Source organism: Dermacentor variabilis, chromosome 6, assembly GCF_050947875.1.
Source record: "Dermacentor variabilis isolate Ectoservices chromosome 6, ASM5094787v1, whole genome shotgun sequence".
Classification (NCBI taxonomy): domain Eukaryota; kingdom Metazoa; phylum Arthropoda; class Arachnida; order Ixodida; family Ixodidae; genus Dermacentor; species Dermacentor variabilis.
The window spans coordinates 173,920,665-173,946,524 of NC_134573.1; the positions used below are offsets into that span (position 1 = coordinate 173,920,665).

Consider the following 25,860-nt stretch of genomic DNA (forward strand, 5'->3'; position numbering starts at 1 on the left):
TACATATCCTAGTGTTTAGGCCTCCTACTAGGTTGTGGCTATGGTATCTGACCAGTGTTTGTCTATTTTCATGTGTTGCAGTCAAAAGAACTTGTAATCAGTAAAAAAAGAAGCTGGATACAGGGTGCTCCTTTTTTTGTGGCGCAACAACGTACTCATTGCCTCCGCACAACCCCCAGCTTTCACATTGCTGCACACTATTAGTGAGGCAGAGTACGGTGGGAATGTGCCGTTCGTAGTGGCCGCAAAAACAGGAAAAGCGTACAGAGGCAGCCGAAGAATTCTTAGCGCGCGCTCGACGTCGGAAGAGCAAGCATGCGGAACGTAGAGTGCGCGCTCGTGCTATAGCGTCTCGCGTAGTCGTGTGCCTAAGCGGCTTTGTTTTACGAGCACGCGACGCACGCGTGCTCCAGAGTGCTCGGCAAGTTCCCGGAATCGCGAGCGAGGAGAGGACAAACTTAATCGCGGCAGCCTCATTAGCATATGGGTCTGGCGCTTTGTTATATATCTATTTGGACTCTCGAAGTAACGAACTCTCTTCTTTTTCTTTCTTCTTTGTTTATTTTCCTTTTATAGCGGACGCTTTCGTTGAAAGGGAAAGATTCGCGCTGTCGCGATTAGTTCCCTGCAAACACGCGCGCGAATCGAGGACATGCTGGTATGCACGAATTCCACGCTCCTTTATGCATAGCATGGCCAATCAGTCTCTGCCTTTCTTTCTTTCTCTCTCTGACCCACCCCCTGATCCTTCTTTTTTTTTTTTTGCTGTTAAAATGACGCCTTCAAACAAAGTAGACCCTTTTGAAAACTGTGAAACTGGCCTGTGCACAGTGCATCGCTGCCCGAAATATGGCGGCGAACTAAATGATGTGACTGCCACGCAACTCCAGCGCTGACAAAGTGCTAACATTGGCTGATGGCTGCATACTTCGCGTAGGCTCCATGTATTGTTCTAAGACGGCTTGGAACAGAACATTGAGTCGACGACAAGCACGAGCTTTATCAAAATAAATATTTCGAATTAAAGTAATCGATTTCCGAGCATCGTGTTAAACGCGTAAATAACAACATGGATTTGCCAGCTGCACAGGTGTAATATTACCAGTGTGCTGCCCGCCATATCTTGGGCCATGGTGTATTGCAGAAAATACCGCCATTTCCCGTCCTTTGCAAGTTGTCAACACAGATCGATGAAGTTCCCGGCATTTCCCTGTCACGCACTGCAGCGTCTTCCTGCCAACAGCAAAGGGGCACATGGATATGCGTTGCCATGTTATTGCCGGATGAAAACGATTGCTTAAAATGTTTCAAAAAAAGTAAAGATGGCCCTCCGAGTTCGTTTCCATGCGCGTAATAAACGGTGTGCATCAAGCTGCGTGTCAAGACAGCGGTGTATGTGACCTTTAAAGTGGAGCCAAGTTGCGATGGTGCGCGTGGAATAATTGTCATATAGTTCAGTCCGTGTTGTGTTCCGTCTTGGTCGGCAAGCGTGACTAAAATTTACATGGCTCATATTTTGACTGTGGCATAGGGCAGCTATCCCGCTGCTGGTGATAATAATTTCTAATGGCACCCCCTTTGAAATGCTGTGGCGACTATGAAATAATTCATTAGTATGCGTGTTAATGCTACGAAACTTTACTGATGTGACATTATTAATATGCATCCGCCAAGGCAAAAGCTAGAAAAGTTCGAAAGAAACGGAGACGGGAACGAAGAGGTTAGCTCTGGGAAAGTTAATGCCAGACCTGTATAAAGAACTTGGTATGCAGTGACTGCCATTGTTCCCGAATCAAGCAAAAAGTGATTTTGCTGCAACAGTTAAAACGCATGCATTGCGAATCCACGCAAGGAATAAAATTCCTGATACAAAGCCGGCACAGGAGCCCAAACGAACGGTATGACTAATTTAGCTTTCAAACTACAGCACGTATAGAGCCGGCGCCGCCTAAAAATACAGAAAAAAAAGAGCGCGCATACCCGCAAGCTGTCTCTATGACTTCTTGAGCTCGTTAGCCCTACGCAGTACGTCACTAAAACCGTGCATTGTGCTGAAGCTGAAGCTGGCACCAGCCCGTCGAACGAGTCAAATTCGCAGACTGACTGTTCGCCCGTGTCAAGAACAGCCTACCCATTAAGAACGTTTACACCCTAATCGGTGCAAAAGAGTGATCTTATATTTACACGCGTCAATGCATCGACGTGGGCTCTGCTAGGGTACAATATGATTTGCATGTCTTATTTTTGCACAATGACCCAGGACCAGGACGAACGAGCATATAGAAATTGCTGTGGCCTTATATGTGTTGCTTCACAACGCAAATGATCAGCAGTGGTAGAACAATGGATGCCACCGGAGCCAACATTTCGGCAAATGAATTCTCATTCTTGAGGGCCCAGACGAAGACAAGTACACTTGTCGAAACAATTGGCTATGGTTTGGATCTCCGGAATGCACTCAAAAGCCTCACTGTGCATAACATCTAAACAGTGTCGGTGTCATGGCTAGGAAAAGTTTTCAAAGAGCTTTTTGATGTTGTGGTCCTACGTAAAGTACTAGCAAACAGCATCAGTGGGTGCATTTTCATCCGAATGAATGAATGAATGAATGAATGAATGAATGAATGAATGAATGAATGAATGAATGAATGAATGAATATAATCTACAGGAATGCCATATGTACAGGAAGAACCTTGATTTGGACGAGTTGGTTCATACTGCGTTAGAACCACTGGGGACATGCGACTGAAAAAAAAATAGACAAGAGAACACAAAAGCAGAGGAGAGATCCTGCACTTACTATTGAGCTTCTACGTTACTGCACGGTTTTATTCTATAGCAGCGATAGGCACGTGCACTTCCCCGGCCGACCCGACGGTTCAGTTTTCGAGGGCAATATATACCCTGGCTCGGTGATGACTCCCTGAAAGATCTGTTATTTTCAGGGGTATAACGAGCGACGGACCTGTACAGGGTCAGCACAGGCCAACTGCGGCGCAGGCACGTTTCCAGGCGAGCAAGCGGCGCTCAGAAGTTGAAAAAGAGCACAAAAGGGTACAATCAGTGACAATGTGTGCACAGGAGAGAAGCGAGCGATCGTATAGCCTTACAGCGAACTTAATTTCGAATGTCACGGAACAGAAGCCGGTGTACGTGGGCACCGTTGCCGTTCCTAATAAAGGGAGGAGGAGGAGGAGGAGGAGGAGGAGGAAGAAGAAGAAGAAGAAGAAGAAGAAGTAACATTTATGTAGCTTCCAACCGCACTAAGGCCCCAGTCCGGGCTTCTTTGTTATATGTATAGGCTTAGGTATAGATAGGCTTAGTATAGATTAGCATATTTCTTATCTGCTGCACCAGAAGTGGCTATATATATATATATATATATATATATATATATATATATATATATATATATATATATATATATATATATATATATATATATATATTTTTTTTTCGAACGTTCGAACTGACGTGAGAATTCAGAAATGTAGCAGTTTAACTCAATATTTCTTTTGTGTTCCTTTTCAAAGAGCCACTAAAAGGCATGTTCAGCTAAACTACATCATGGTGAGCTCGCTTCTGCGCCGCTCTTACCCAGAGGGTACGCTCGGTGTCACCGTGCCACGATGTCACCGAGCTTGATCTTGGCTTGACGTCATGCATTTTCGACAGCGTCTGCGAGAACCGATGACTTGACCTAGCAAGTTTCGAAAACGTTTACTGCGACAAAGAGCCACGAGTACGGGAAAATAATTCGAAATCCATGATGCATTCTAAGAGAACCGACGACTTGACGTCACCCATGACGTTACGGCACTGTGGTTTTGGCGTAATGTTTAATATCGGGGCAGTTTGGCTTTTATGTTCCCCGCTGGTAATGAACCATTTCGAGTCAAATGAATGGAAGTGGAGTTTTACAAATAATTCTTCGCCAGAATAAACTAATTCGACGTTGGTGTTTCGCATTCCTTTGATGAACATGTACTTTTAGTCCGCCGATTGCCAGAATATCTTGCGATGGCTCAATGGCTGGCGTTCTGCGGCCGAGCACGAGGCCACAGGTTCGATTTCCGACCGTAGTGGCCGCCTTCCGATGTGGGTAGAATGAAAAAAAAAAAAAACTAGTCCACCGTGCTTTGGATGCATGTTAAAGGAACACCCCCGAGTGGTCAAACTTAATCTGAGGACATCCTCTACAGTGTCCCCACTTTGCCCGCTGTGCAGCTCCTGAAAGGTGACTCACAATTTAATTTTACTGTCTGATTGCCAGGTTTACAGCATCCCCCCTCCCCCTTTTATTTTTTCGAAGCAGTCCTTTCTTACCTTTTTCGAAACGAGTGGTGTTCAAGCTAAGGAAGGATACCTTAAGTTACGAGTACTCTGGATTGATTTGGTTTGAATATCATTGCAGACATTGCCCCCTCCCCGTCGTCCCACTGAATGATGCGCTCTGCGTCGCCCCCTCGCAGAAGGACTTCCACTACGAGTTCACCGAGTGCGACGACCAGGGCGGCCGGTGGCGCGTGTCGGTGCCGCGGCCGCAGACGTGCGTGGGCGGCGCGCCCAACGCGCCGCAGCGGGTGGAGGACTGCACGACGTCGTGCGCCGCGGGCTCGTACTTCGACCGGACGCGGCTGGCGTGCGTGCGCTGTCCCGCGGGCAAGTACTCGCTCGGAGGGGGCCTGCGCTTCAGCCAGTGGGACGGCGAGCTGCCGCCGGGCATGCACGTGCTCACCGAGGCCATCGAGTCGAGCTTCCGCGCCCGCAGGACCAACGGCACCAACGCCACCACCCCGAACGCCGCCCTCAACTGCTCGGCGTGAGTCGGGGGCGACGGCGGGACGCACACACTATGCACTCGGGAGAGCAGCTTGCAGTTCGGTAGGGGGGTTCCACTGTAGTGTCGCAGTTAATGTGCGCTAGTTGGTACGTCGTCTTGAAATACTAGCGTACAGCACTAAAAGACGAGGACAGGAAAAGAGCAGTTGATGTGCTCTTCTGTTATTGACTGGTATCCCGAGAGACGCGGGGGGGGGGGGGGGATGAATAGAAATAAATAATATTAAGCGAGACGCTTTTCCGAGCACCACCGCAGTACAAGAAGCGCAATAAATTGAAAATATAGGTGTGCTGGGCTAACGTCAAAAATTAAGAGATGAAGAACAATACTAAGTGAAGAAAAAAAAAACAACGGATGCTCATTAGTTCGAATCCCGCTGGGAGGCACGACATTTTTTTTTGCTTATTGACATTTTTTGTGGATTCTTATACGCATTTTTGTGGACGCTAAGTATCGGCTTTCACAGTGCACAGTGTTAACTAGGGCCAACTAATGTCTGCATGTGCTTTCGCTTGTATGAAAGCTCTCCGTATTTGACAAAGCGCATTTGTAACGTACCGGAGAGTGTCTCCTAAAGTGGATATATATATATATATATATATATATATATATATATATATATATATATATATACGATAAAACAAAGTGAGAGGGAACTCACTATGTTCCGAAAAGAGTGCTCGTACTTTATTGGGCAGCGAAATAACTCTAAAATACGTCATACTGGAGAAGCAGTGACACTCATGAAGAACTTTCCTCATTCTTTCTTTTCCTACACGCACAGTTTGGGAAGGGCCAGTGTACGGCGCACGTTCGTAAAAGTACTATGGACCAGCCTTCTTGTGCGCAACAAGCTTATTAATTGAGCCAGTTGGTGATATATCATCTCGGAAAGGCAGCGCCTACAGACAGGACGGCGAGAAAGCAAGGCAAAAGACATGCACAGCGCTGAATCTGTCAGTCGCAGCGCCTGTGTGCTTTGCTGTTTTTACTTTCTTGCGGTGCCGTCGGCTACCGCTGCCTTTGCGAGATGACTCCTTGGGTGCATCGCTATAGCCACCGCGTCACTAATGGCCGCTGCGTTTCGCGGTGCTCCTTGCGGCACGCAGGTACGGTTGGAAGGCGTTCCAGCCCTACGTGGCCTCCCAAGGGGGACCGTGCGTGTCGGTGCTCACCTACTCCGCCAAACTGGTGAAGCCCGGCGTGCTCACTTACACCTATCAGTACACTGACGACACCGTCATCTTCAACTTCGAGGTGCGTCCGCGCAACTCCCACCTGCCGCGCGGAAGCGTCGACCTCTTATGCGAATTGCATTCATGAACCAACGCAGGCCCAAAATGACCAGTGCCAGAGCATCGAGCACTCGGAGAGGTACAAGTGGCCTCAGACGACGGAGGAGGGCAAGTGGAAGACCATGAACGTGAGTGGACGGTGCGCGTTCGCGCCGTGCTATAGTGCAGTTTAAAAACGTACATAAAGAGGCTGAAACACTTTAAGGTGATTTCCAGAGACCTTGCTTTCAGAAGAACAAGATATTTGGCAGAACTTACCATGACGACGTTGCCCTACAGTACTAGCATTCAAGGGATATATGAGACTGCAGGAGTGATGTGGCCTGGTGTTTGCCGTAGTATATAGCGATAATAGAAAGGCCAAGTTAGGCGATCGTTGCGGTCGTTATCGTAGACGAGCGTCTTCTCGATGCGCGCTCATCTTTTTCAATAGCGTTACGTAAAATATAAACATTCTGGGGTTGTGTGTGCCGAAACCACGGTTTGATTATGCGGCACATCGCAGTGGGGGACTCCGGATCAGTTTCTGACCAACTGGGGTTCTTCGACGTGTGCGCAAATCTAAACAAACTACGGGCTTCTTTTTTTTTTGCATTTTTCCCTCATCGAAGTGCTGCCGCCGCGGCCAGGATCGATGCCACGACCTTGAGCTCACCAGCGCAACGCCATGGCTACAAAGATATCCGCAGCGGGTATACTGTTACGTGCCCGAATTGCATTTAAGGTCTGCCTCTATGAGACAAGATCAAGAAAATCCTACGATTGGTTCTTACCAGTCAGTTCGATGTGCAACTCCTGCTAGGAGCAACACACAACGTGATCTCATTCCGTACATGCTACGATGCCACAAAGTATGTAATCCGTCCGGACTAGACATTATGGGTCTCTCGCGTGCAAACATCCCTAAGCTGCGACGGCGCTGTTTGAGCCCCCGGTTCTCGCAGGTGAACCTCCAGGCGGGCCTGAACGTGCTCTACTGGAAGACGGTGGGCATGGACGCCGGCGAGGGGAAGACGAACAGGCCGGTGAAGATTAAGAGCATCGAAATAAGCGGTGCGTGCTCCTCGTGCGTTCACGTGCGACGCTCCTCTCTCTCTCTCTCTCTCTCTCTCTTAGTTTCAGTTTCCTTAGCGAGAAGTGAGCTTATCTTGTCCCTTTGTGGGTGTAAGTAGTCGCAGGGGATCCGGATCATGACCAGGCGACTGAATATTAGTCGGAGCGATTGCACGGCGGGAGGTTCTCAGGAAACGAGCGGCAGCTTATCGATATCATTGAAAAGAAAAGTATTCAATCAGTGCGTCGTACTAGTGCTAATCTACGGCACTGTAATTTGGATGATAACAAAGTAACTTAAGGACCGCGCAACGAGCAATGTAATATAAAACGATAGATGGGGCGTTAATAGAAGACCAGAGTGCAATAACCGATTAGAGAGCAGGTGGATGTAGCTGATGTTCTGGTTGGGATTAAGCGGAAGTTGGAGAGGTCATGTAATGCATGGAACAGATAAGCAGTCGTCTATTAGAATAACAGAGTGCGTGACTAAGTAATGGAAACGCAGCCAACGATGTAAGAGAACTAGGTGTTGCACGAGATCGTCATGTGGCGCTATAGCTGGCTGCCGGTCCATCGTTCAGTTCAGCAATTGGGCCAGTTGCGCCGCATTCACTGCAAGAAGAACGCTTGCTCAGAGGAAGGGGGCACATGAGAGAAAGCACGACCCGTGTTATTGATTGATTGATTGATTGATTGATTTTAACGTCGCAAGCAACACTGGGGCTAAGAGGGAAGCCATATAGGGGAGGAGCTCCGGATAATTATGGCCGCATGGAGTTCATTTTACTGGCACTTTTACTGGCAGTCCACGAGCGTTTTCATAATTGCATACGCATCCGACTGCTGCTGATGCGGGCGGAAATCGAACCCGCGACTTCGTACTCGGAAGCAGGGCGCCTTGGCCTCTTGAGCCACCGAGGCGGGTCCTACATCAGTCTAATCGAGTAGCTAATAGGGTTACGATAGCAACTTACGGTGGACGTTGAATTTCATCGGCACGACGGCGCTTGCAGGTGTGGCCTACACGTCCGAATGCACCCCGTGCGCCCCTGGCACGTACAGCGACTCCGAGGGGGCCGTCGAGTGCAAGCCGTGTCCCCTGAACACCTACTCCATCGGAGACGCCTCCGCGTGCAAGGCCTGCGGACCGGAGGAGTTCGCCCGTGAGTTGCTCGGCGAGGGCGCCGACGGGTCGCTTGATCGACGCTCGTGTTTGTATGGCATGCGCGGCCATCGCCACGATTACTTGCAACTTTTTGTTTGCGATTGGACATGCGAAGGGCTGTTCCTCGATGCTGGGCCATTCAATAAAGCAGGAAGACGATCACTGATGAAGTGATGGCAAACGATGCGAAATTCAGCCAGGTTCTATAGGTTCAGTGAATCGAACATATCAGCGTACATTTTTCATACCAAGGGTAAAAAAGAAAACCGAGCAGGCTGGTTCTTTGTTTGCCTCTGGAAGCAGGTCGTTTATTTAAGATGTTATGCTACGATCTTATGTTTCTTTTTTGAGTATTCTCTATAGACTTTTTGACACCAACCAGTTTTACAAATCCTTAGACCATGATACACCAAGGGGAGTAGACTTGTTAACGACATTTCTGAGCACACAATCCGCATGCTTTACTTATTCACAATGACAAGTCTTCAAGGAGGCAAAGTCCACGGGACTCTGAACCAACCATCGACGTCGCAAGGTTTTCAAATTGCAATGATAAAGGGACAACAATAGGTGCCTTTTCTACGAAGTTAAACGAGTACGATTTGGTGACAAATAGAGTTCGAGGAATGGTGAAGGGTGCGCGTACGACGAATTTAGTTGACATGGGCATGACGTCTGACAGCGTTACCTGCACCCTGTAAGCTTAGTTGGAGATTGTAGCTTGTGCCCGATGGCGGTGCAGTGCACGCTACCTTTGTACAGAGACGCGCGAACGAAGAGAAAGACGCGTCAACTGCTCGGCGGCCGGGGCAGACAGAAATAGTATGACCATAGAGAAAGAAATTTCAACAAGAGCGGACACTCCCATAGAGCCCAGCGGCCGAATTGACTGTAGCACACCTAGCGGATGTTGTTGACTTCTTCCTGTTTCGGTTTTGGGCGCGCGCGTTTTGAACACCATTTGGTACACGCCGCGCCGGCTCCGCTGCTCGGCGCGGCATTCATTTTTTTTTTTTTTTTTCGTTTCGCTTCTGCTGAGCTTCGCGTGGCCTTGGCGTGGAATCGTTTCATTATTAAGTAGAAATGATTGCGATTGACCTTTACAAGACTGCACCGAATCTGTCAGGTGCAATTTCATAAAGAAAACGAAAGACGCCTTCTGAAATGATGAACTGTTTATTTTGCTCTATATAAATGCTCGTTCCGGGCTTCTTCCGCATTCATCCAAAGTTATGGCACCAGGTAAGCAGCAGTCGTTGCCGTACGATGCTCCACCGGATGCCATCAGCTGAAAGAAAGTAAATTACAAGCATGTATCATTTTGGTATATTGACCTAACAGGAGTATTTCGTGTAGAGGCGAAACGTGCGAAGTGATGAATGAGCGGCATTACAGATAAATTCACTTTTACGTATATTTCGCAGCAAAGACTCCTCCCAAACATTGCTACAAAATCTGAAAATCCGATTTTCAAGCAGCCCTCCTTTCCCGGGCATTATTTCCTGCACTTTAAGTGCACAAATACACGGGTGACTGCGCGTTTCCAAAACAACTTGGCCTCAGTCGACACGATGGTACGCCAAGTACACAGTGCTACAACACAGGCTCAGCCAGACCATGTTACACGCTCGCAGAATGCCTTCTAATCGCACTCAAGTCAGACTCGTGGGTGCAAAGCCTGTTTTCAGTCGCTCAGAATACGTAAATGTCATGTTCTTGAGCTCCTCCGTGTTATCTTTTACGCGTCCTGCCGGCGCATGCAACACTCCCGTGTTATCACTCTCGGCAACCGCTAGTCGCGTTTTCGAGAAGCGCGAGTACAGAAATAAAGTATATGTTGTTGCAGGGCTATAAAATGCGTCACAAACTTGTCCCACTAAAATTCAGTACACGCAAAACCAACTCACTATGGCCGGCTTGCTTTTTTGCTAACACCTTCACAACCCCAGGCGCGGCGAGCAAGCCTCAAGATATCCTAAAGAGTTACCAAATAAATTACAATACTTTTTCGGGTCAGAGAATGCCTAACGAACTTCTACCAGCAAGATTCAGTACACGTGAAACTGCGGCACACAGCCGAGCTGCTTTTCGCTAACTGCGTCAATAAGCCGGGCGCGGCAACCGGGCTTCTAAATTACCCCAAATATAACGACGTTAGTTACAATAATGTTGGGGGCCACAGAATGCGCGAAAACTTGTCTGTCTTAGGCGCTACGACGTAGTACACGCATGTACACGCGCAAATGCGTCACACGGCCGAGCCGGTTTTCGCTTACTGCGTCAATAAGCCGGGTGCGGCAAGCGTGCTCCAAAACTACCGAAATAAGTTACAGTAATGTTGGCGCTCATAGAAAGCGCAGCAAACATCTCCCAGGACGAGGCATTAACTCAAATTAACTGCGCCAGGACGGCGGAGCTGTTTTTCGCTAACTGCGCCACTCGAACTAAGCCTAAATGTGCTTAAAATGCGCCGCACACTGTCAAACACAATTTCTCACCTTGCCGTAGTCCAGTAGTGCAGTGGTGCCGTGTCGAAATGCAGACGATACGCAAGAAAAGCATAGAGAAGGCCGGGAGCCCAAAAAAATGGGCTATATCCAAAACAGACGGGTCGGCGAGCACGCGAGCTTCGTACGTACGACCGGCCTCGCTCACTCCTGCGGCTTGTCTGGCGCATGACGTATGCACGCGCGTCTGGCGTGCGGCTAGCTTGTTGCTAGGCAACGAAACAAAAAGATGCAAAGTATAAGTTCATTTACACGCAAAACTTTTTCACTTTTAGTGGGAAAGAATAAAAAAAAATGAAACGTTGTCTGGAAGTTTATTTCACATTCTTTTTTTTTCTGATGCTCGCGTCAACTAACGGTTGTTGTTGAAACTAGGCGTGACGTGTTTCCTGTTGCCAGTTTTTGAAGAGTGTCCCCTCTTGTTGAATTTCTTTCTCTATGGTATGACCCAAAACAGCAAAAAAAAAAAAAAAAAGCACGGGCGGCAACGCATGACTTATCACAGCTGTCCATTGGCGGGACGGCGCGACAGAAAGTGCGGCGTGAAGCGTGCCGTTCGCTGCGGGCGCCGAACGTGGTGAAGGCGAGCGTGCTCGCTGTCGTCATGGAAACGACCAGGTGCTCTCAGAGCGCACATTACCGCGGCGCGCCGTTATCGGCAAATTGAAAGCTCGGGTCTTTCTCGTCGCGAAGCGTGACGTCGCGTTAACCGGCAGGCACGTTAGATACACTCTGTCTAGACCAAAACCGTGCAGCGTGGTGAAAGTCATAGAGCTGGCGCCAAGCTCTATGCGCGCCGTTGAAGAATATACTATATGAATACGCACACTGAAGAAGCCGTACAGCAGATTGAAAAAGCTGTTCGGTAGGCAATATCCTCGTGAAAAGCGATCGCAAAGCTGCTGTACCCGGTTGATGCCGACCTCGATTTTGATTTTTCTCTGGGTGTATCTAGAAAAAAAAATACTGGGGCACTTTCATATGAATCATAACTGTTCGGTTTTGCTTTGGTGACCGAGAGTTACTTGGCGCGTGCAAGAATGTCAGTATACATGTGCGTTTTAGTGTCAAAAGCTGTTTATTGACGAACCGTTGAAGAAGAAAGTACTCTTGTCGAAACATTTTGCATTATTTAGAGAGGTACGGCTACGATAACTACAGGAAACAAGAAGAATGGGGCGCGTTTTTTACGTTGTGTTATCCTATAACGGGGAGACTTCCATTAGAGTGCCCACAGCGAGGCGGTAGAGTGCGAGATTTCTGTATGTGTTCTTGTCGAGCCGGCAGTAGTGAGGACCGGTGAACTTTGCCGGGGCTTGTTTTCGCTACCAGACCCGTGTTTCACGGCGAATAGTGAGCGTTCGAATAGAGTCTATTGCTGCTACACCTATCACGGCAAGCTCTCACAACAACGAAAAATGTTGTTTCTTTGTTCCCGTTTTCAGATAACCTCTTGCGAATGTTTAAGAATCAATATTTGCAAAATATTGCGAGTGGATAAGGCAAGCGCTTGTATTGTGTACTTTTAAGTTGTTTTGTACGTTCCGCTTGTTGCCTGTGCAGGTATTGATAGATGTAAGACAGGCAGGGCAGTGGATTCTGCGACATCTCTCGTGGGTATTTATTTATCAGCCCTCCTCCTTCCGTCGTTATACGTGCCACTTGCGTGACTTTCTCTCGCCGTGTAGAATGCCGCCGCGAAGAGAGTGTTTCGTTGTGTGGCGTATCGCCCGGGCCTGACCGCGGCGTTTCGCAGTGCCCGGCTCGTCGCAGTGCGGCAAGCGTCCGCCGTGCACGCCGGACGACTACTTCGAGATGCGCAGCCCGTGCGACCACCGCAGCAACATGACGACGGTGTCGTACGACTGGGTGTCGCCCAAGGTGTGCGACCCGCACCACCCGGACTCGGTGCACCTGCCGGTGTCCGGCTTGACGGTGCCCTGTCCACCCTGCAACCCGGGCATGCACCACGGGAACCGGCACATGTGCGACTACTGCCCGCCCGGCAACTACTCGGACGGGTACAAGGGTGAGAGAGAGAGTGCGCGATGCGTCGAGGGAGAGAGAAATAATAGGTCGACGATAAAGATTGACGCCGGCCGCAAGTATAAATAACAAGACGTGTCGGCACCCGCACGAGAGCCACGGCGAAAGGTCTTGCACGGTGAACAAGGCTCTCGCACGGATGACGAAGCGTCTCGTTATTACTTATGCTTGCGGTCGGCGTCCAGTTTACCTTGGGCTATGATAACTACCGACCAGATGAGTTTTCATAAACCACTCCTTGACTTCAGAAATAACAAGTAACGGCGTTCCAAGTCTAGAAGTCACAATTAGGCAATGAGAACCAACATAGGTTACCATCGCTCTTTTACAACTAGTCATCGTAACAGCCGCGCAGGTTTGAACGTTTAAAGGTAGAGTTGGTGTTAACGAATTTTATAGAGACGCTATGTACGTAGCTTCAGGGCCTGGCGTCATGTTACACACACTGTTACACGTTGTTAGTTTTGTTCACGCGTGACTCGGCAGTTATATACCTATGGTTCGCTCCTTTAAATTTTAACTTTTGGCATCATGAGAAAAAAATCTATATATTCAAATTCGTGCGGATTATTGCCGTTACTTAAGGCAAAGAGCGCCGGTTGCCTCTAATTTACGCGAATATGCACTTTTACACAAGTTACCGTCTCTAGAGCGTAGTTGTTGGCTTCGGGTTAATTTTGGCCCCCCTGAGATTTTAAAACGTTCACTAAGAACTTAGTACACGAGCGTTTTTGCATTAAGCCCCTCCCCCCTTAGGAATCTGCCAAAGCCGGAAATCAACACCGCGACCTTGTTTGCAGCAGCAGAACGCCACATCCACCGCGGCGAATAGTTAGGTGGGAAAATAAATGCACAGTCTTGTGCAATGCACACTAAATCAGAGAGTGATTAACAACTATACGCTTTTTAAGGCCTACTTTCGTGCACACGTTCAGCTACACCATTGCATTACCCTTTCTCGACGTGTTCGCTTGGCATGAACAGAAGCTAAAAAATCCGAAGAAGTCATGCGTAGGACCGCAGCGTAGAGCTGCATAACTGCAGAACGGGCGCGTTTGCTATCTACTCGTGTTCGTCCAGTGTACTTATCGATGCTTGTATCTAAAGCTGGCCCCAAGGACGAGTGCCCCCGCCTAGCTCCCTCAACTAAGCGAAGAATAAATGCATACTGCGAGTGAAGCGCAAAAAAAAAAAGAAAGAGAGAAGAACAGGGACAGATCGGAGAAAACACAGTGCAAGTGTTGTGCCCTCCGTCTGTTCCTATTTTTTACGCTTCACTTGCAGCATGTCGTACCCACAAGATCGAATTTCTACCCTTCTCAAGAATAAATACATCTACATCATACGTCCCTGTGGCATTTCTCTCAATTTTCGGATTCCCTCCTGGATCACAGAGTGCCAAGACTGCCCCGCATCAACAGTGCCAAACTACGGTTTCTTCCTGAAGACGTGGCAAGAGCTCCCAAGCAACATGGCGTCGCGCTGCATGAGCCTGCAAGGTGAGCTGCCTACTTGGCGGATATCGATGAATGGATCGATTTTATGAGCGCCCCTTTGAGCCAAGGTAGTGGGTAGCGCCATCAAATTGGTTATTTTTGTCTTTATGAAGTGTCTATTCTCGTCCCTTAAGATCCGTGGTTCGTACTGACAAACCATCGAGCCTTAGTGTAATTTATTGCCTTGAAATATTTTCACTCTGTGTGTTCCCTACCTTAACCCTACCAATACTGCAGACGCTGAGCGTATTTTCATGCCCCTTAGTGTGCGCTGCCAAAAGTATCCCATTTGTTTGTGGTCGATCAATAATACGTGATCTTGCGAAACTTCCTTTTTTTATTGGATCTCTGTCTTCATTGCCTCACGTCCTTTTTTCTTTTTTAACTGCAAACTGTATGCGTGTTGAGATTATTGTTTGTAAGAATGCTCTTGAATCATTACTTTCCCCCGATGCGCGAAACGGGGATGTTAATTAACACAAGGTTTCTCGAACAGTCCAAGAGCGCTTGGGCGTTACACTGTACCAAAACGAGAATAAGCAAATCTGGAACTGTCTTCTAAGTTACATTTCCTAACATGAGAGTTGAGTTTTGAGCATGAACTGAAGTATGTGTTTATTTAGGTGCAGAGGGACCTATATTTCGGTACCTGTCTTTTTGTAAGAGGTCAGTTCATATGTTCGGAAGTAGTGACACCGTAGCTTTCATATACCGAACCAACCCCTTGCCTAGCAATCATCTTGTTGCTAGTGTTTCTCACAAACACTAGCAACATCACTATGCTTCTTTTCATGTTGTTTTATTTTTTAAAGTTTTTCTGAACGATCTCTGCTTTCCTGTAGGAATTGATTCTGCCTGGATGTCATATTGTACCTTGTATGGTTCTATCTATAATTTCAAAATTTTACGTCTCGCCTCAGCGACAAGGTGTTGAAGGGTGTTTGCGGCAACATATTGGTATAACGAAACTCCTTGAACAACGAAGCTGCGCGTGCGTGCAGGCTGGGGCTGTCGCAACGCGACGGCCTGGAAGGCGGCCGGCAGCTACGTGCAGAGCGGCCAAGGGCACGGCGAGGACGCCTACCTGATCTTGTCGCTGGACGTCGGAGGTTTCCGACGCCGCGATGTGTTCTTCGGCGGCCGTACCACAGCGTACGGCACTGTCAGCTTCACCTTCGAGCTCGACTGCTCCGGGCAGTGCGAGCTCGTATTCATGTCCGTAAGGGAATTCACAGAACCTCTTGCTTGCCTCGCGAAAGCGCCACTTAACGCTGTCTTAGACTACAAATATTATTTCGAGGCGTTAGTTCTGTAGCAGTCTCAGCTATGTGTGAAAGCTTTTGATTGTGCACTCAACAGCAAGTTGAATATGAACATTTCAGCTGCACCAGATAACGCGATATGTGAAAAAGCGAACGTTGGTACTTTTGAGAAGATGCAAACGCTGGTAAACACACACACGTGCAAGGTTCTGCCACCGCAAAGTTCAATCTAAAAGTGTGGAATTAAAAAAGAAAGGAACGTGTTAAGGGCATTTTTATCACGCATGTTTCAGAATGAACAATCTATTACATGCGGCGTGTTTCACCTCATAAAGCGTATTCTCGCAGTGAAGCCAGAGTGTCAGCTACAAGTATCTATAATGGCGTCGACGCTCTTGCGCTTTCAGAAAAGCATGCAGGCATCCATAGAAACCAAGCTTTAGAGATGTTGACACATCGACTTCTACACCTTTCAAAGTTTCGTAATGCAGTACTTCAGTTGCTGGCCCCTGACGTTTGAAAGTGCATGACTGGCGTTTTTTGTTAATAATTGTGCTGCTGCATTACGAGTAGAAATGTAACGTAATAGAGACGCGCGCTTGCTTTTTTAGAGCTTCACCATTGCAATAAGCGAAACAAACAAACAAACAAACAAACAAACAAACAAACAGAATATGTTCTTGCTTGCGTTTCAGTCTAACACAAGGCAAGGCGTGTCAGTCGTGAAGTCTTGGACTGGCAGACAGGAGAAGCAACACTACACGTGAGTGCTATCAATCCTGATTTCGTAAGAAAAAAAAATAACTCAAATGCTTCAAGCGCTACTTGCATGATTGCACACGCCAAGACGAGAATTGGAAATCGGAATTGTGAACGAAAATAATTACACACAAAACGTGTTGTGTACATCTTCCGGCATTCATGATTGCATCTGGCTTGCGAAGTAGTAATGTGCTCGAATTGTGCTAGAGAGAAGAGAACATAGACGTCTGTGCGGCGTCAGTATGGGGAAATGTTCTCTTTTTGTTATTTTTTCAACAGTCAGTGTATGCATCAAGCAGATTTCTCAAGCGGTTGGGCGTTTTATAAGACATCTACACAAACTCGTGAAGCTCGCGATTTTGTTAGAACTTTGTATCTACACGGCATGTCATGTGATATAGCAAACTGTGTTTCCATAAATGAACTATTTCTGGAAGTTATTTTTGAGAGGTGCTTCTGAAGGCAAAGTATAACCGAGAGTACATTCTGAGACTAAGCATAGTTGATATAGTTGGCGCCTCCATTCTGTCGTTGACGCAGGTACTATGTGCAGCAGAACGACAGCTACACTTTCAGCTGGGCCTTCCAGCGGTCGGCCAATGACCCGGCCGCGCCGCGCAGCAACCGGCGCCGCCAGCAGACCGAGGACTCGGCCATCATCTACGACATCCACGTGACCAACACCGTCCGCGGCGGAGCCGAGAAATGCATCCCTTGCCCGGAAGGGAGCGAGGCCAAAGGGTGAGACGACGACGCATGCGCAGTGCGCGCACAGTCCTATCGAGACTCCAGTTGAATTGGTCGCAGTCTCTTGCCGTTCTCGAGCGCTGAATTACAGTGATCACTTATTTTGAGAAATCAATGAGCTACCAGTGCTGTGCGATAATAGAAATAGTCTTGCAGCGATTCTAAGTGGTTCCTTTGCTAATGAACAGCAAAGTGCGAAATACATCATTCACTCAGTCGGTCGCTAGCTCCTGCTCACTTTCTTGCGACCTACGACCTCCAAAACTTACCTACCCGCCACTAACTTTATCGCTTCACCCTTCTCTGACTAATTACGCAAGCATTAGGTTTGCTTGTGATCCAGAGAAGCTGTTCGCATACATCGAAAACCACGGCGATTGTGTGGTGTCTGGAGTAGGCGTGATCGCACCTGTCGAATAAAAATTGTCAACCTAGCGCTGAACATGTCAAATAAGAAGTAGTATGGTCACCTTTCTTGTCCGTTGAACTTAGAAAAGGGTAAACATGAAATGAGAATGAGTACAAGTGATTCCGGATTTCTGTGTCGTGAAATCTTTGCTTTGAAGATTTCCGAAGTGTTTTGCATAGTACTCACCATAGTCAATGGTTTATTATTTGTAGGGATCATCTTGTCAACCCAAATGATACAATAATTGCCTTAAATTATAACGTATTGTTGCCTATAGCTCATAGCAACTGCGGACATCAGACTGTCGGCTTTTCTAGTTCGAAGCAATGGAACGCGCTCCCTGTTCATGCTAAACGTGTGTCATCTCTTTTTCTGTTTTTTCATGTTCTCGCTTTATGTACAATATAGGTAATACGTCCTCACGCATCACTTCTCTGTATTTGTATTCTCGATTATTATTATTATTATTATTATTATTATTATTATTATTATTATTATTATTATTATTATTATTATTATTATTATTATTATTATTATTGTTGTTGTTGTTGTTGTTGTTGTTGTTGTTTTTTGCTGTAGATTATATTGTTACTACGACTGCTTGTACGCTCCTAATACTCGTGTATATGTTTCTTGCATTAACTAACAAGCGCCACCATTTCAGCATTATAATTCTGGGACCTCTTTTTGTATACTACTCGGTAATCTAAATACGCGTAAAAGACAAACATAAAACAAGAAAAAAAAGCAACAAAATAAAGAAGCATCAATTTTTCCCCGAACGCCTTGGCTCTGCACTCGACGTATACTGAACACTCGTTGGCACGTTCGCGTCGCGCATGCAGGTGCATCCCGTGTGGTCCGGGCCAGTACATCGAGGACCGCGAGAACCTGGTGTGCAAGCAGTGTCCGGCCAACACGTACGTGACCGAGAGGCTGCCGTACGGCGTCTCCTCGTGCAAGTCCTGCGGGCCAGGGCTGCGCAGCGAGAACGGGCAGGCCTGCTACAGCGACTGCCGCGTCTACCTGCAGCAGGGGGACGAGTTCGACTTCCACACGCTGCCGTCGTGAGTTGCCCGTGTGGCGTACCTTGCACGCGCCAGTGTGAACTGAATCGCCGGAGGCGAAAGAGCGGGTGGAGGAAAAGACGAAGCGAAGCGGGCAAAGGAGCTTGTTGCACCAAGAACCTGTCAATGTCGAGCGAACTGGCGGCCCAATTTCTCTTTTCTATAGGCAAGCATTGAGGGAAGTTCACTGATACGTGATAAGTTGTTATAACGTGGAAAGTTGGGCTAGTTTTGATTTCTTTTTCGGAACAGCACGACCGAGGAGAGAAGATGCAAGAAAATGAGCCACCGAGAGCGTTGCGACTGGCAACGAATATCGTGTAGGAGGGAAAGCGAGTATGCGTACATTATTATCTGATACGCATGCGCGTGATAACCCTATGTTGCCATGTATGCAACTGTTCAAACATGACCGTCTCACGGCAATCGACCTTTGAGCAAGCATGCTAGGGACTATATAGCGGGCGCGAACATAGCCGTGACGCTATAAAATTTGTATCAACATGAAATTTGTGTGAACTTGCGGTCATGTCATTGAAATATACATTCCACTGCATATACACGTAGAGGTGCTCGGCTATAGGCCGAGTAGCCACTCCTTTTACTGCTTTTTCATTCGTTAAATTCTAAGCTAGACGAGCATAATTCTGCCAACACGGCTGTGAATGCGAGTCGTGTGTGCCGACGTGCTATGTTGCAACAGGTACCTGGAAGTCCGAGGCCGCAAGCTATTCACGGCGAGCGGAACTCAGTACTACCACGTGTTCAACATCAGCCTCTGCGGCAACGAAGGAAAACCGGTGGCGGTGTGTGGGAACAACGTCACGTACCACGTAAGCCCTTCTCGCACCGTCTCCTCCCAACCGCGTGACGTAATTATCTGCCAGAATCTATCACGCCTTGGATTGTCGCCACTGCGCCCCTGTCACGCGTCGTTGTCTTTGCCGCACCTAATCCCGGTAGCAGGGCTGCACGGAAGCGTTTCCTTAGTCCTCAACCTTTATTTAGTTCCTCAACCTTTATGGTCATGCCGGCATTGCCGACACACAGGCGGGTCGCGAAATAAAATAATAATAATCATGAAAGAACGACCATGTTTTCATAAAGGGATGCCAATTTGCGCTACGCATATTGGCGTATATGTTGCCAAGAGTGGGTTAGTGCTAGCTGGTAACTTGTGGCAACAAACGAACAGACGATGAACAAAGAAAACGACAGGACGAGCACACCGCCTTCCAACTTGGTTATTCCACCCCCAGATCAACGACATATATATATATATATATATATATATATATATATATATATATATATATATATATATATATATATATATATATTAGTCACGAAATAAGCAAGCAGGAAAAGCAGATTAATGAAGCTGAAATCAGACATCCACCCGTTCATAGTAATTGCTACAAAGGAAACGCACACGGGTTTCTCGCAGTTGAAGAAAAATTCGTCGTGGTCCCGGACTCGAACCCGGGACCACCGCCTTTCCCTGGCAGCCGCTCTACCACCTGAACTGACCAGGAGGCTAGCAGATGGTAGGGCGAAATTGCTACGAACGGGTGGATGTCTGATTTTCTCTTCATTAATTACTTCTCTCCACCTTGCGGGTTTCCGCAGAACTATGATGTCAGAACAAGCAGATACAAGGACTCATGCATCACTTTTTTTCTACTTGCTTCTTTTTTACTATTATAACGTCGATCTGGCAAAAAATAAAGCAGTTGGAAGTCGACGCTCTTCGCGTTGTTTTCTTTGTCTTTGCCTGCACTGTTAACTTAATACACGTCGCCGTTCAGCGCGCGCTGTATTATAGGCGGTGGTTTCTTCTTACTTTTCTCGCTCTCACTTTTACATATCTCATTGCAGCGATTAGTCAAAGATAAAACAAAATATAGTTTTATCAAACAAACAACAAACGAAAATAGCCACTCCACTCTGACAACCGCACCCTTTTGTCTTTCACGTCCCCTGATTCACCGGTGCGATAGTTGTTTCTTTATTCTTCTTTCTTTCATTATTTAAGCTAACCGCTTTCTTTTCTCTCTTCCGCCAGTTTTCGTTGTTGGCGGTCGGACTTTCACGGCCTACACAAAGGGCGCTTACTCTTGCGCAACTGAATTGCGGGTTGCCTTCGTAGTGGGTGTGCCTGCGTAGTTGGGGTGCCTGCGTAGTTCTCACAGACTCGTGTTCTCACAGACTCGTTTGAGACGTGGCATTTTCAACGGTAAATTAAACATTTCGTCAAATTCCGTCAAGCGCCCAGGGCTATTCCGCAAGCTAGGAAGATGGGGCAACGGGCGCGACAGTGCGAAGGCGGAACCTGACACTGTTGAAGACGTGCCTTTGTAACACGTATACCGTTCTGCATGTAAGCGAATAACCGAGTGCTTCGGAACGTGCTGTCGCGCGAGAGCGTCTGGGCGTGTCAAGGTTCAGATGCTGTGGTGGAGCACTCGGGAAGGACAGCGCCCCTCTTCTCCCTCTTTCCCTATCTTCTGGAGAGCGCTCAGGCACCGCTACAGATATGTACTGGTTAGCGGTTCTGTTCCCTACGAAATTGAGCAGCGAAACAACAAACGCTACCTAGACGTCCTCACTGCAACAAATGTACGCCTTCGAGCGCATAATTTATTCAGCAACAAAGCGAATAGCTTTTCTCGAAGCGTTCGGCCACACTGACAAGCGTCGTCGATGGTTTCTGCACAATCCTGTTTGTCCACTGCAGATGCAGGACGAGTTCTCCGGCGACAGTGTCAAGTCCCAGATGTGCAGATCGACAATCGTGCCTTCGCAGCAAGCCGACATTGGCTCGCCGCTGGCCATCCAGTCTGTGAGGTGAGTCGCGACTCTGCCTCGTATACGGGACTCCTTGCAAATCGTCGCTGCACACCCACGTTAGGTGTGCCCGCGTTCGCGAGTGTTTCAAGGTGTTTCCGGAGCGAGGGCTTATTCACACTGCAGGCGATTCGCAGAGGCCGCGCGACCAAGTTGGCCGCAAGGCGACCGGTCACATATATGTGGCCGCGAATGGTCGCTTTGGTCGAAAAGCTACTGCTTTGGGTCGGCCGCTCGCTGCACGATCGCCGGTGCGAATGAGCCTAGAAGCTTGGAAGCTTGGGCGAGTTTATATTACTTCATGATGTAGTTGCAGTACAGCGCTAAAAAGAACGTGGACATAGGTGCAAAAAAGACAGGACGGTCGAGACAGCAAAAGCGCTCGCCCTGTCTTTTCTTCGCCTGTGCCCACGCTTTTATTCGTGCTGTACACCCACATCGTGAAGTGAATGAGCCCGAACATCTTTTTTGTGCGCCTACTCGAAACGTCTTTCTCCGGTTTTTTCTTCCCTTACTTCCTCTTTGAAGCCTGGGAGACGAGCTGATCGGTATCACCACCAGGCCATCGTACAATGACATCGACGTCCTCAAGGAGTTCCTCCCAGGTAAGCGCGCCAGCGCCACTAAAAGAGGAAGGGATACCATATTGCTTGATCTTGCCTATACGTTTGCTCGGTAAAGGAATAACCTGCGTTATATGCGTCTGTTATACCATTATCTCAAGAAAAAAATATTTGCTTTGGAATGCGCGTAAACTTCAGTCATTTACATAATTTCTTAGCGCCTGCATTCATACCGGGACCACCTTAGGAACACTAAGATCCACTTAGAGCTGCCGATGAATGTCGTTACAAGTCACCCCTTCGTCTTTCGGTGACCACAATTCTTCTTTTCTTTTTTTCACAGGTACGAATAATTGAAGTTTGCAATCTTTACCTTGTCGACCAGTAGTCGGTGGTTAGTGATTATTGTATAGCGGCTGTTATAATTGTCATCTCGTCGCCAACAGATACACCGCTTTTAATCCATTAAGCATGCTAGACCAATCGCGTATGCGGCAGAAGTATGCTCTGTCTGATATTCTTTTTAATGTTATTTCTTTGGAGAGCTCATATTTGTTTGTAATATTGTTAACGTTGCAGCCAAAATCTTTTACATCGCGGGTCGACTTTCCTGCTGGCAAAACTACAAGTCGGCGCGCATCTTGAAAGTGTCAATGCTATAGGCCCATGCTCTCGTATTTGGTTCAGCTTGTCTCGAGCCATCCTAGAGTTTTGATTTCACGTTTTGACCCCATTCGTAGCAGGCTTCAGAATCAAACTATCCCGCGTTAGGCGCTTCCTTTCGTGTTGTTTTGCAGCCTGTATGTACCACAGTACATCAGGTTGGCCGAGTTGGTTTCCGTGCATAGTGAAAGTACAGAGCGCAAAATAGGAACGATGAAACGATAGATGACAGGACGAGCAATCACTAACAACTGAAGTTTATTAAGAAAATCATCTGATGTATATATATGTCAGAATGACACCCGGCATATAACGTACCACATTGCGCGATGTAATGTGTGCATCAGACACTCATCCGTCACGCTCTCGGGCAAACAGGTGCAATATTTGTCTGGGAACAGAATTTAATTCTACGGTGTGGTCATGCATGCGTGCTCTGCTGGACCTAGTATTAGATGGCTCCTTTAGAATGAGGATGCCATTGGTTTTGTTATCTACCGGGTGTTAATCCGACATGTATGCTGTACATCACATCATCTCCCAAATAAGCTCAGGGGTGCATAAGTGAGCGATAGCCCTGTATTCTGTCTTGTCCTCGTTCTCTTCTTGTGCTCTGCACCTTTATTATGAATGTACAAGTACAAACAGCGCTAGTTTCATGACGCTCGTGTCTCTGCGATGACCTTGCAGGTCCTGGCCAGAAACCCGACGTGCATTTCTTCTATTACTCTGCCACGTGAGTATAGCAACCATCGTGGTGCTTTTCCGTTGTGTCATTACTATTGTTAGATCAGTACGGCAACTAAACAACAACGCAGAGCTGAGGATGCAGCCGAGCCGAAATCTTAAAAGGAGTATTAAGTCTTAGTACAAGCCTTTTATTGGCTGCCAATCTAAGTTCTTGTGCGCGGGATCGCGAAGGAAAGACACATAGCACAATTCTTGTCAAAGCGGGCGCTGAAGTTGACAGTGCATGGTCCCGGTTTTTGTGCCCCGGATGAGCGTGAATTCTTTTTGCCGCAAATACAAATGTTTGCAGGGGCTGGTATTGCATAAGTATATAGCTGTGATTTTCTGCACCGTGCACATTAGAAACGGTTAATTATGGCGATAAAGTTGCACCTGCCTAGATATGTAACATCCGAGTGACGAGTGAAGTTCATAACAAGTCACATTCTCGAAGACTAATGTGGTTGAGAGTTCGAAGGAATACTATCTGGTCAGACAGCATCATTGTTAGGAATTAAAGAGGGCACTGACCATAGTCAAAATGAGGTTTCGAGATCTGTACGGATCTTTTGTTCATAATGGAAAGCCATCTATAGGCGGACTGTTCTTAGTTCAGTTTATGCGTCACACTATGGGTCATGCGCTCGAGGCGGCTACTTCTGACTTCTGCCCCGACGGCGTTCCGTTGTGAACGAGGGAACCGTAAGGATCTCGAGACGTCATTTCATTCTAGCTGTATAGTCAGCGAGCTCCTTCATTCCTTGGCATTGCCAGAGACTGCGCGGAGAGAGTGTAGCTCGCCCTCGAATGCGTCTCGCAGGCCGACGCAGGCGTGCCTCAAGGGCCGAGCCACCACCATCACGATGCGCTGTGACAAGAACGCTGGCGCCAACGGCACCGTGTCGCTGCCCACGTCGTGTCCCGACGGGACGTGCGACGGCTGCACCTTCCACTTCCTGTGGCGGACGGCGCTGGCCTGCCGCATCTGCAAGCCGGACGACTACCAGGCGAGTGTCCGTAGGACATCCTTTCAGCCGCGTTGAAGCCTGTCCATTTGACGCATCGAAACAGCGCTGTTATAAGCTACAGTCACACAGTTAAGGTAGGAGTCTGGTCATAGACTAAAAATGAATAAAGTCTTTACTCTTTCAGGTACGATGCTGAAAACTTGGTAGATATATGTAATGTTAGTGCATATTACAATTATGAGGTTTATTTCTTGTTTATCTCATCTGTTCTGCACTTATGCAGCTTCCTTTACTTTAATTTCCCGAAAAGTCTGCGGAAATCAGATTCTTCAGAAATTGCTTTATCAAAACAGTAGCCAGACTTCGAAAAAGACATCCATAAAAACGATAACAACACTCTTCTGAGCGTCAACATTACAGTCGATGTCTCTATCTCCAAATAAATAAATAAATAAATAAATAAATAAATAAATAAATAAATAAATAAATAAATAAATAAATAAATATCATTATCAAACTTGCAGTAAAGGTGCACTGTTGTTCCACTTACCTTCTGAACAAAGCGCCGTTTTATGGATTCAGCATAAGAACAACTTAAATACCACACACGCACGCACGCATATTTTCACGCATATCTAGTATCAATAATCAATTGCATCTGATACGTTTCTCTTGCCTTCTTATCACTGTCGCTGCTGCCGTGCAGTTCGTAAAATATTCAAATAACGTACTATAGACTTCACCGAAAAGATACCGCGACCACAATTAAAGAAAGAGATATGCACGCAGGACGGCCCTTGAGCGCGCGCGTGTGTATCTCTGTCAATCCTGATTATTGCCCTGAAGTCTACACCATATCATGCACCAACAAGCCCACGGGTATACCTAGTTCATACGTCTGGTTTCCATCTAGCAGGACTGTTCCTTGTTGCATCTTTAATTGTCGCTTCCTCGTTGTTAGGAGCGCTCTGCAAGGTCCTTGTTCGGCGCAATCTCATTCCTCCCGATCTGCACCAGCGCAAGCCGTGACGCATGACGTATTGCCCCATTTCGGCGCAGGTGGTGAAAGGCGAGTGCGTGGGCGGCGTGCAGAAGCTGCACTACATCTCGCCCCAGGGCTGCATCCCGCGCGGAAGCGCAGCGGACACCATGACGCGCACGCAGCCCTGCTCGGTGATACCGCGACAGCTGCAGATCATCATCGCCATCGGCGTCGGCCTCGGCGTGCTCCTGTTGGGTCTCCTCGTCTACTTCTGGAAGAAGAACAGGAGGTGCGCCACGTGCTGTCCTTTCGCGGCTAGGGGAAGCGGCGGTGTCTAAGCAAGTTTCGCCCGCGCGTCTTTGTTATCGAGAACCCCCCAGCAGCATTACCATGCCTGCCAACTCAGCCGATTTGTCTGCCATGCTCTCGATTTTCGATCAAAACGACTTTAC

At 47.6% G+C, this 25,860-nt stretch overlaps 1 protein-coding gene and 1 long non-coding RNA gene across 3 annotated transcripts in view; one reads left to right on the forward strand and one right to left on the reverse strand.

Moving 5' to 3' along the window:
* Positions 1-25,860, forward strand: part of LOC142585831 (endosome/lysosome-associated apoptosis and autophagy regulator family member 2-like) — a 62,146-nt gene that overhangs the window by 26,647 nt on the left and 9,639 nt on the right. For both annotated transcript variants that reach the window (XM_075696859.1, XM_075696860.1), the window contains exons 2-18: positions 4,474-4,823; positions 5,954-6,101; positions 6,178-6,267; positions 7,084-7,192; positions 8,209-8,358; positions 12,624-12,896; positions 14,308-14,412; positions 15,411-15,628; positions 16,367-16,434; positions 16,974-17,174; positions 18,435-18,656; positions 19,360-19,489; positions 21,394-21,503; positions 22,032-22,108; positions 23,420-23,465; positions 24,279-24,465; positions 25,486-25,697. In XM_075696859.1, coding sequence (XP_075552974.1) covers positions 4,474-4,823; positions 5,954-6,101; positions 6,178-6,267; positions 7,084-7,192; positions 8,209-8,358; positions 12,624-12,896; positions 14,308-14,412; positions 15,411-15,628; positions 16,367-16,434; positions 16,974-17,174; positions 18,435-18,656; positions 19,360-19,489; positions 21,394-21,503; positions 22,032-22,108; positions 23,420-23,465; positions 24,279-24,465; positions 25,486-25,697 — 2,696 coding nt within the window. The remainder of the gene's footprint in view (positions 1-4,473; positions 4,824-5,953; positions 6,102-6,177; positions 6,268-7,083; positions 7,193-8,208; positions 8,359-12,623; positions 12,897-14,307; positions 14,413-15,410; positions 15,629-16,366; positions 16,435-16,973; positions 17,175-18,434; positions 18,657-19,359; positions 19,490-21,393; positions 21,504-22,031; positions 22,109-23,419; positions 23,466-24,278; positions 24,466-25,485; positions 25,698-25,860) is intronic.
* LOC142585833 (uncharacterized) lies at positions 9,518-11,069 on the reverse strand. Its single transcript, XR_012829133.1, has 2 exons — positions 10,859-11,069; positions 9,518-9,648 (listed from the first exon to the last, which is right to left on the reverse strand). It is a non-coding gene; the product is annotated as an uncharacterized LOC142585833 (long non-coding RNA).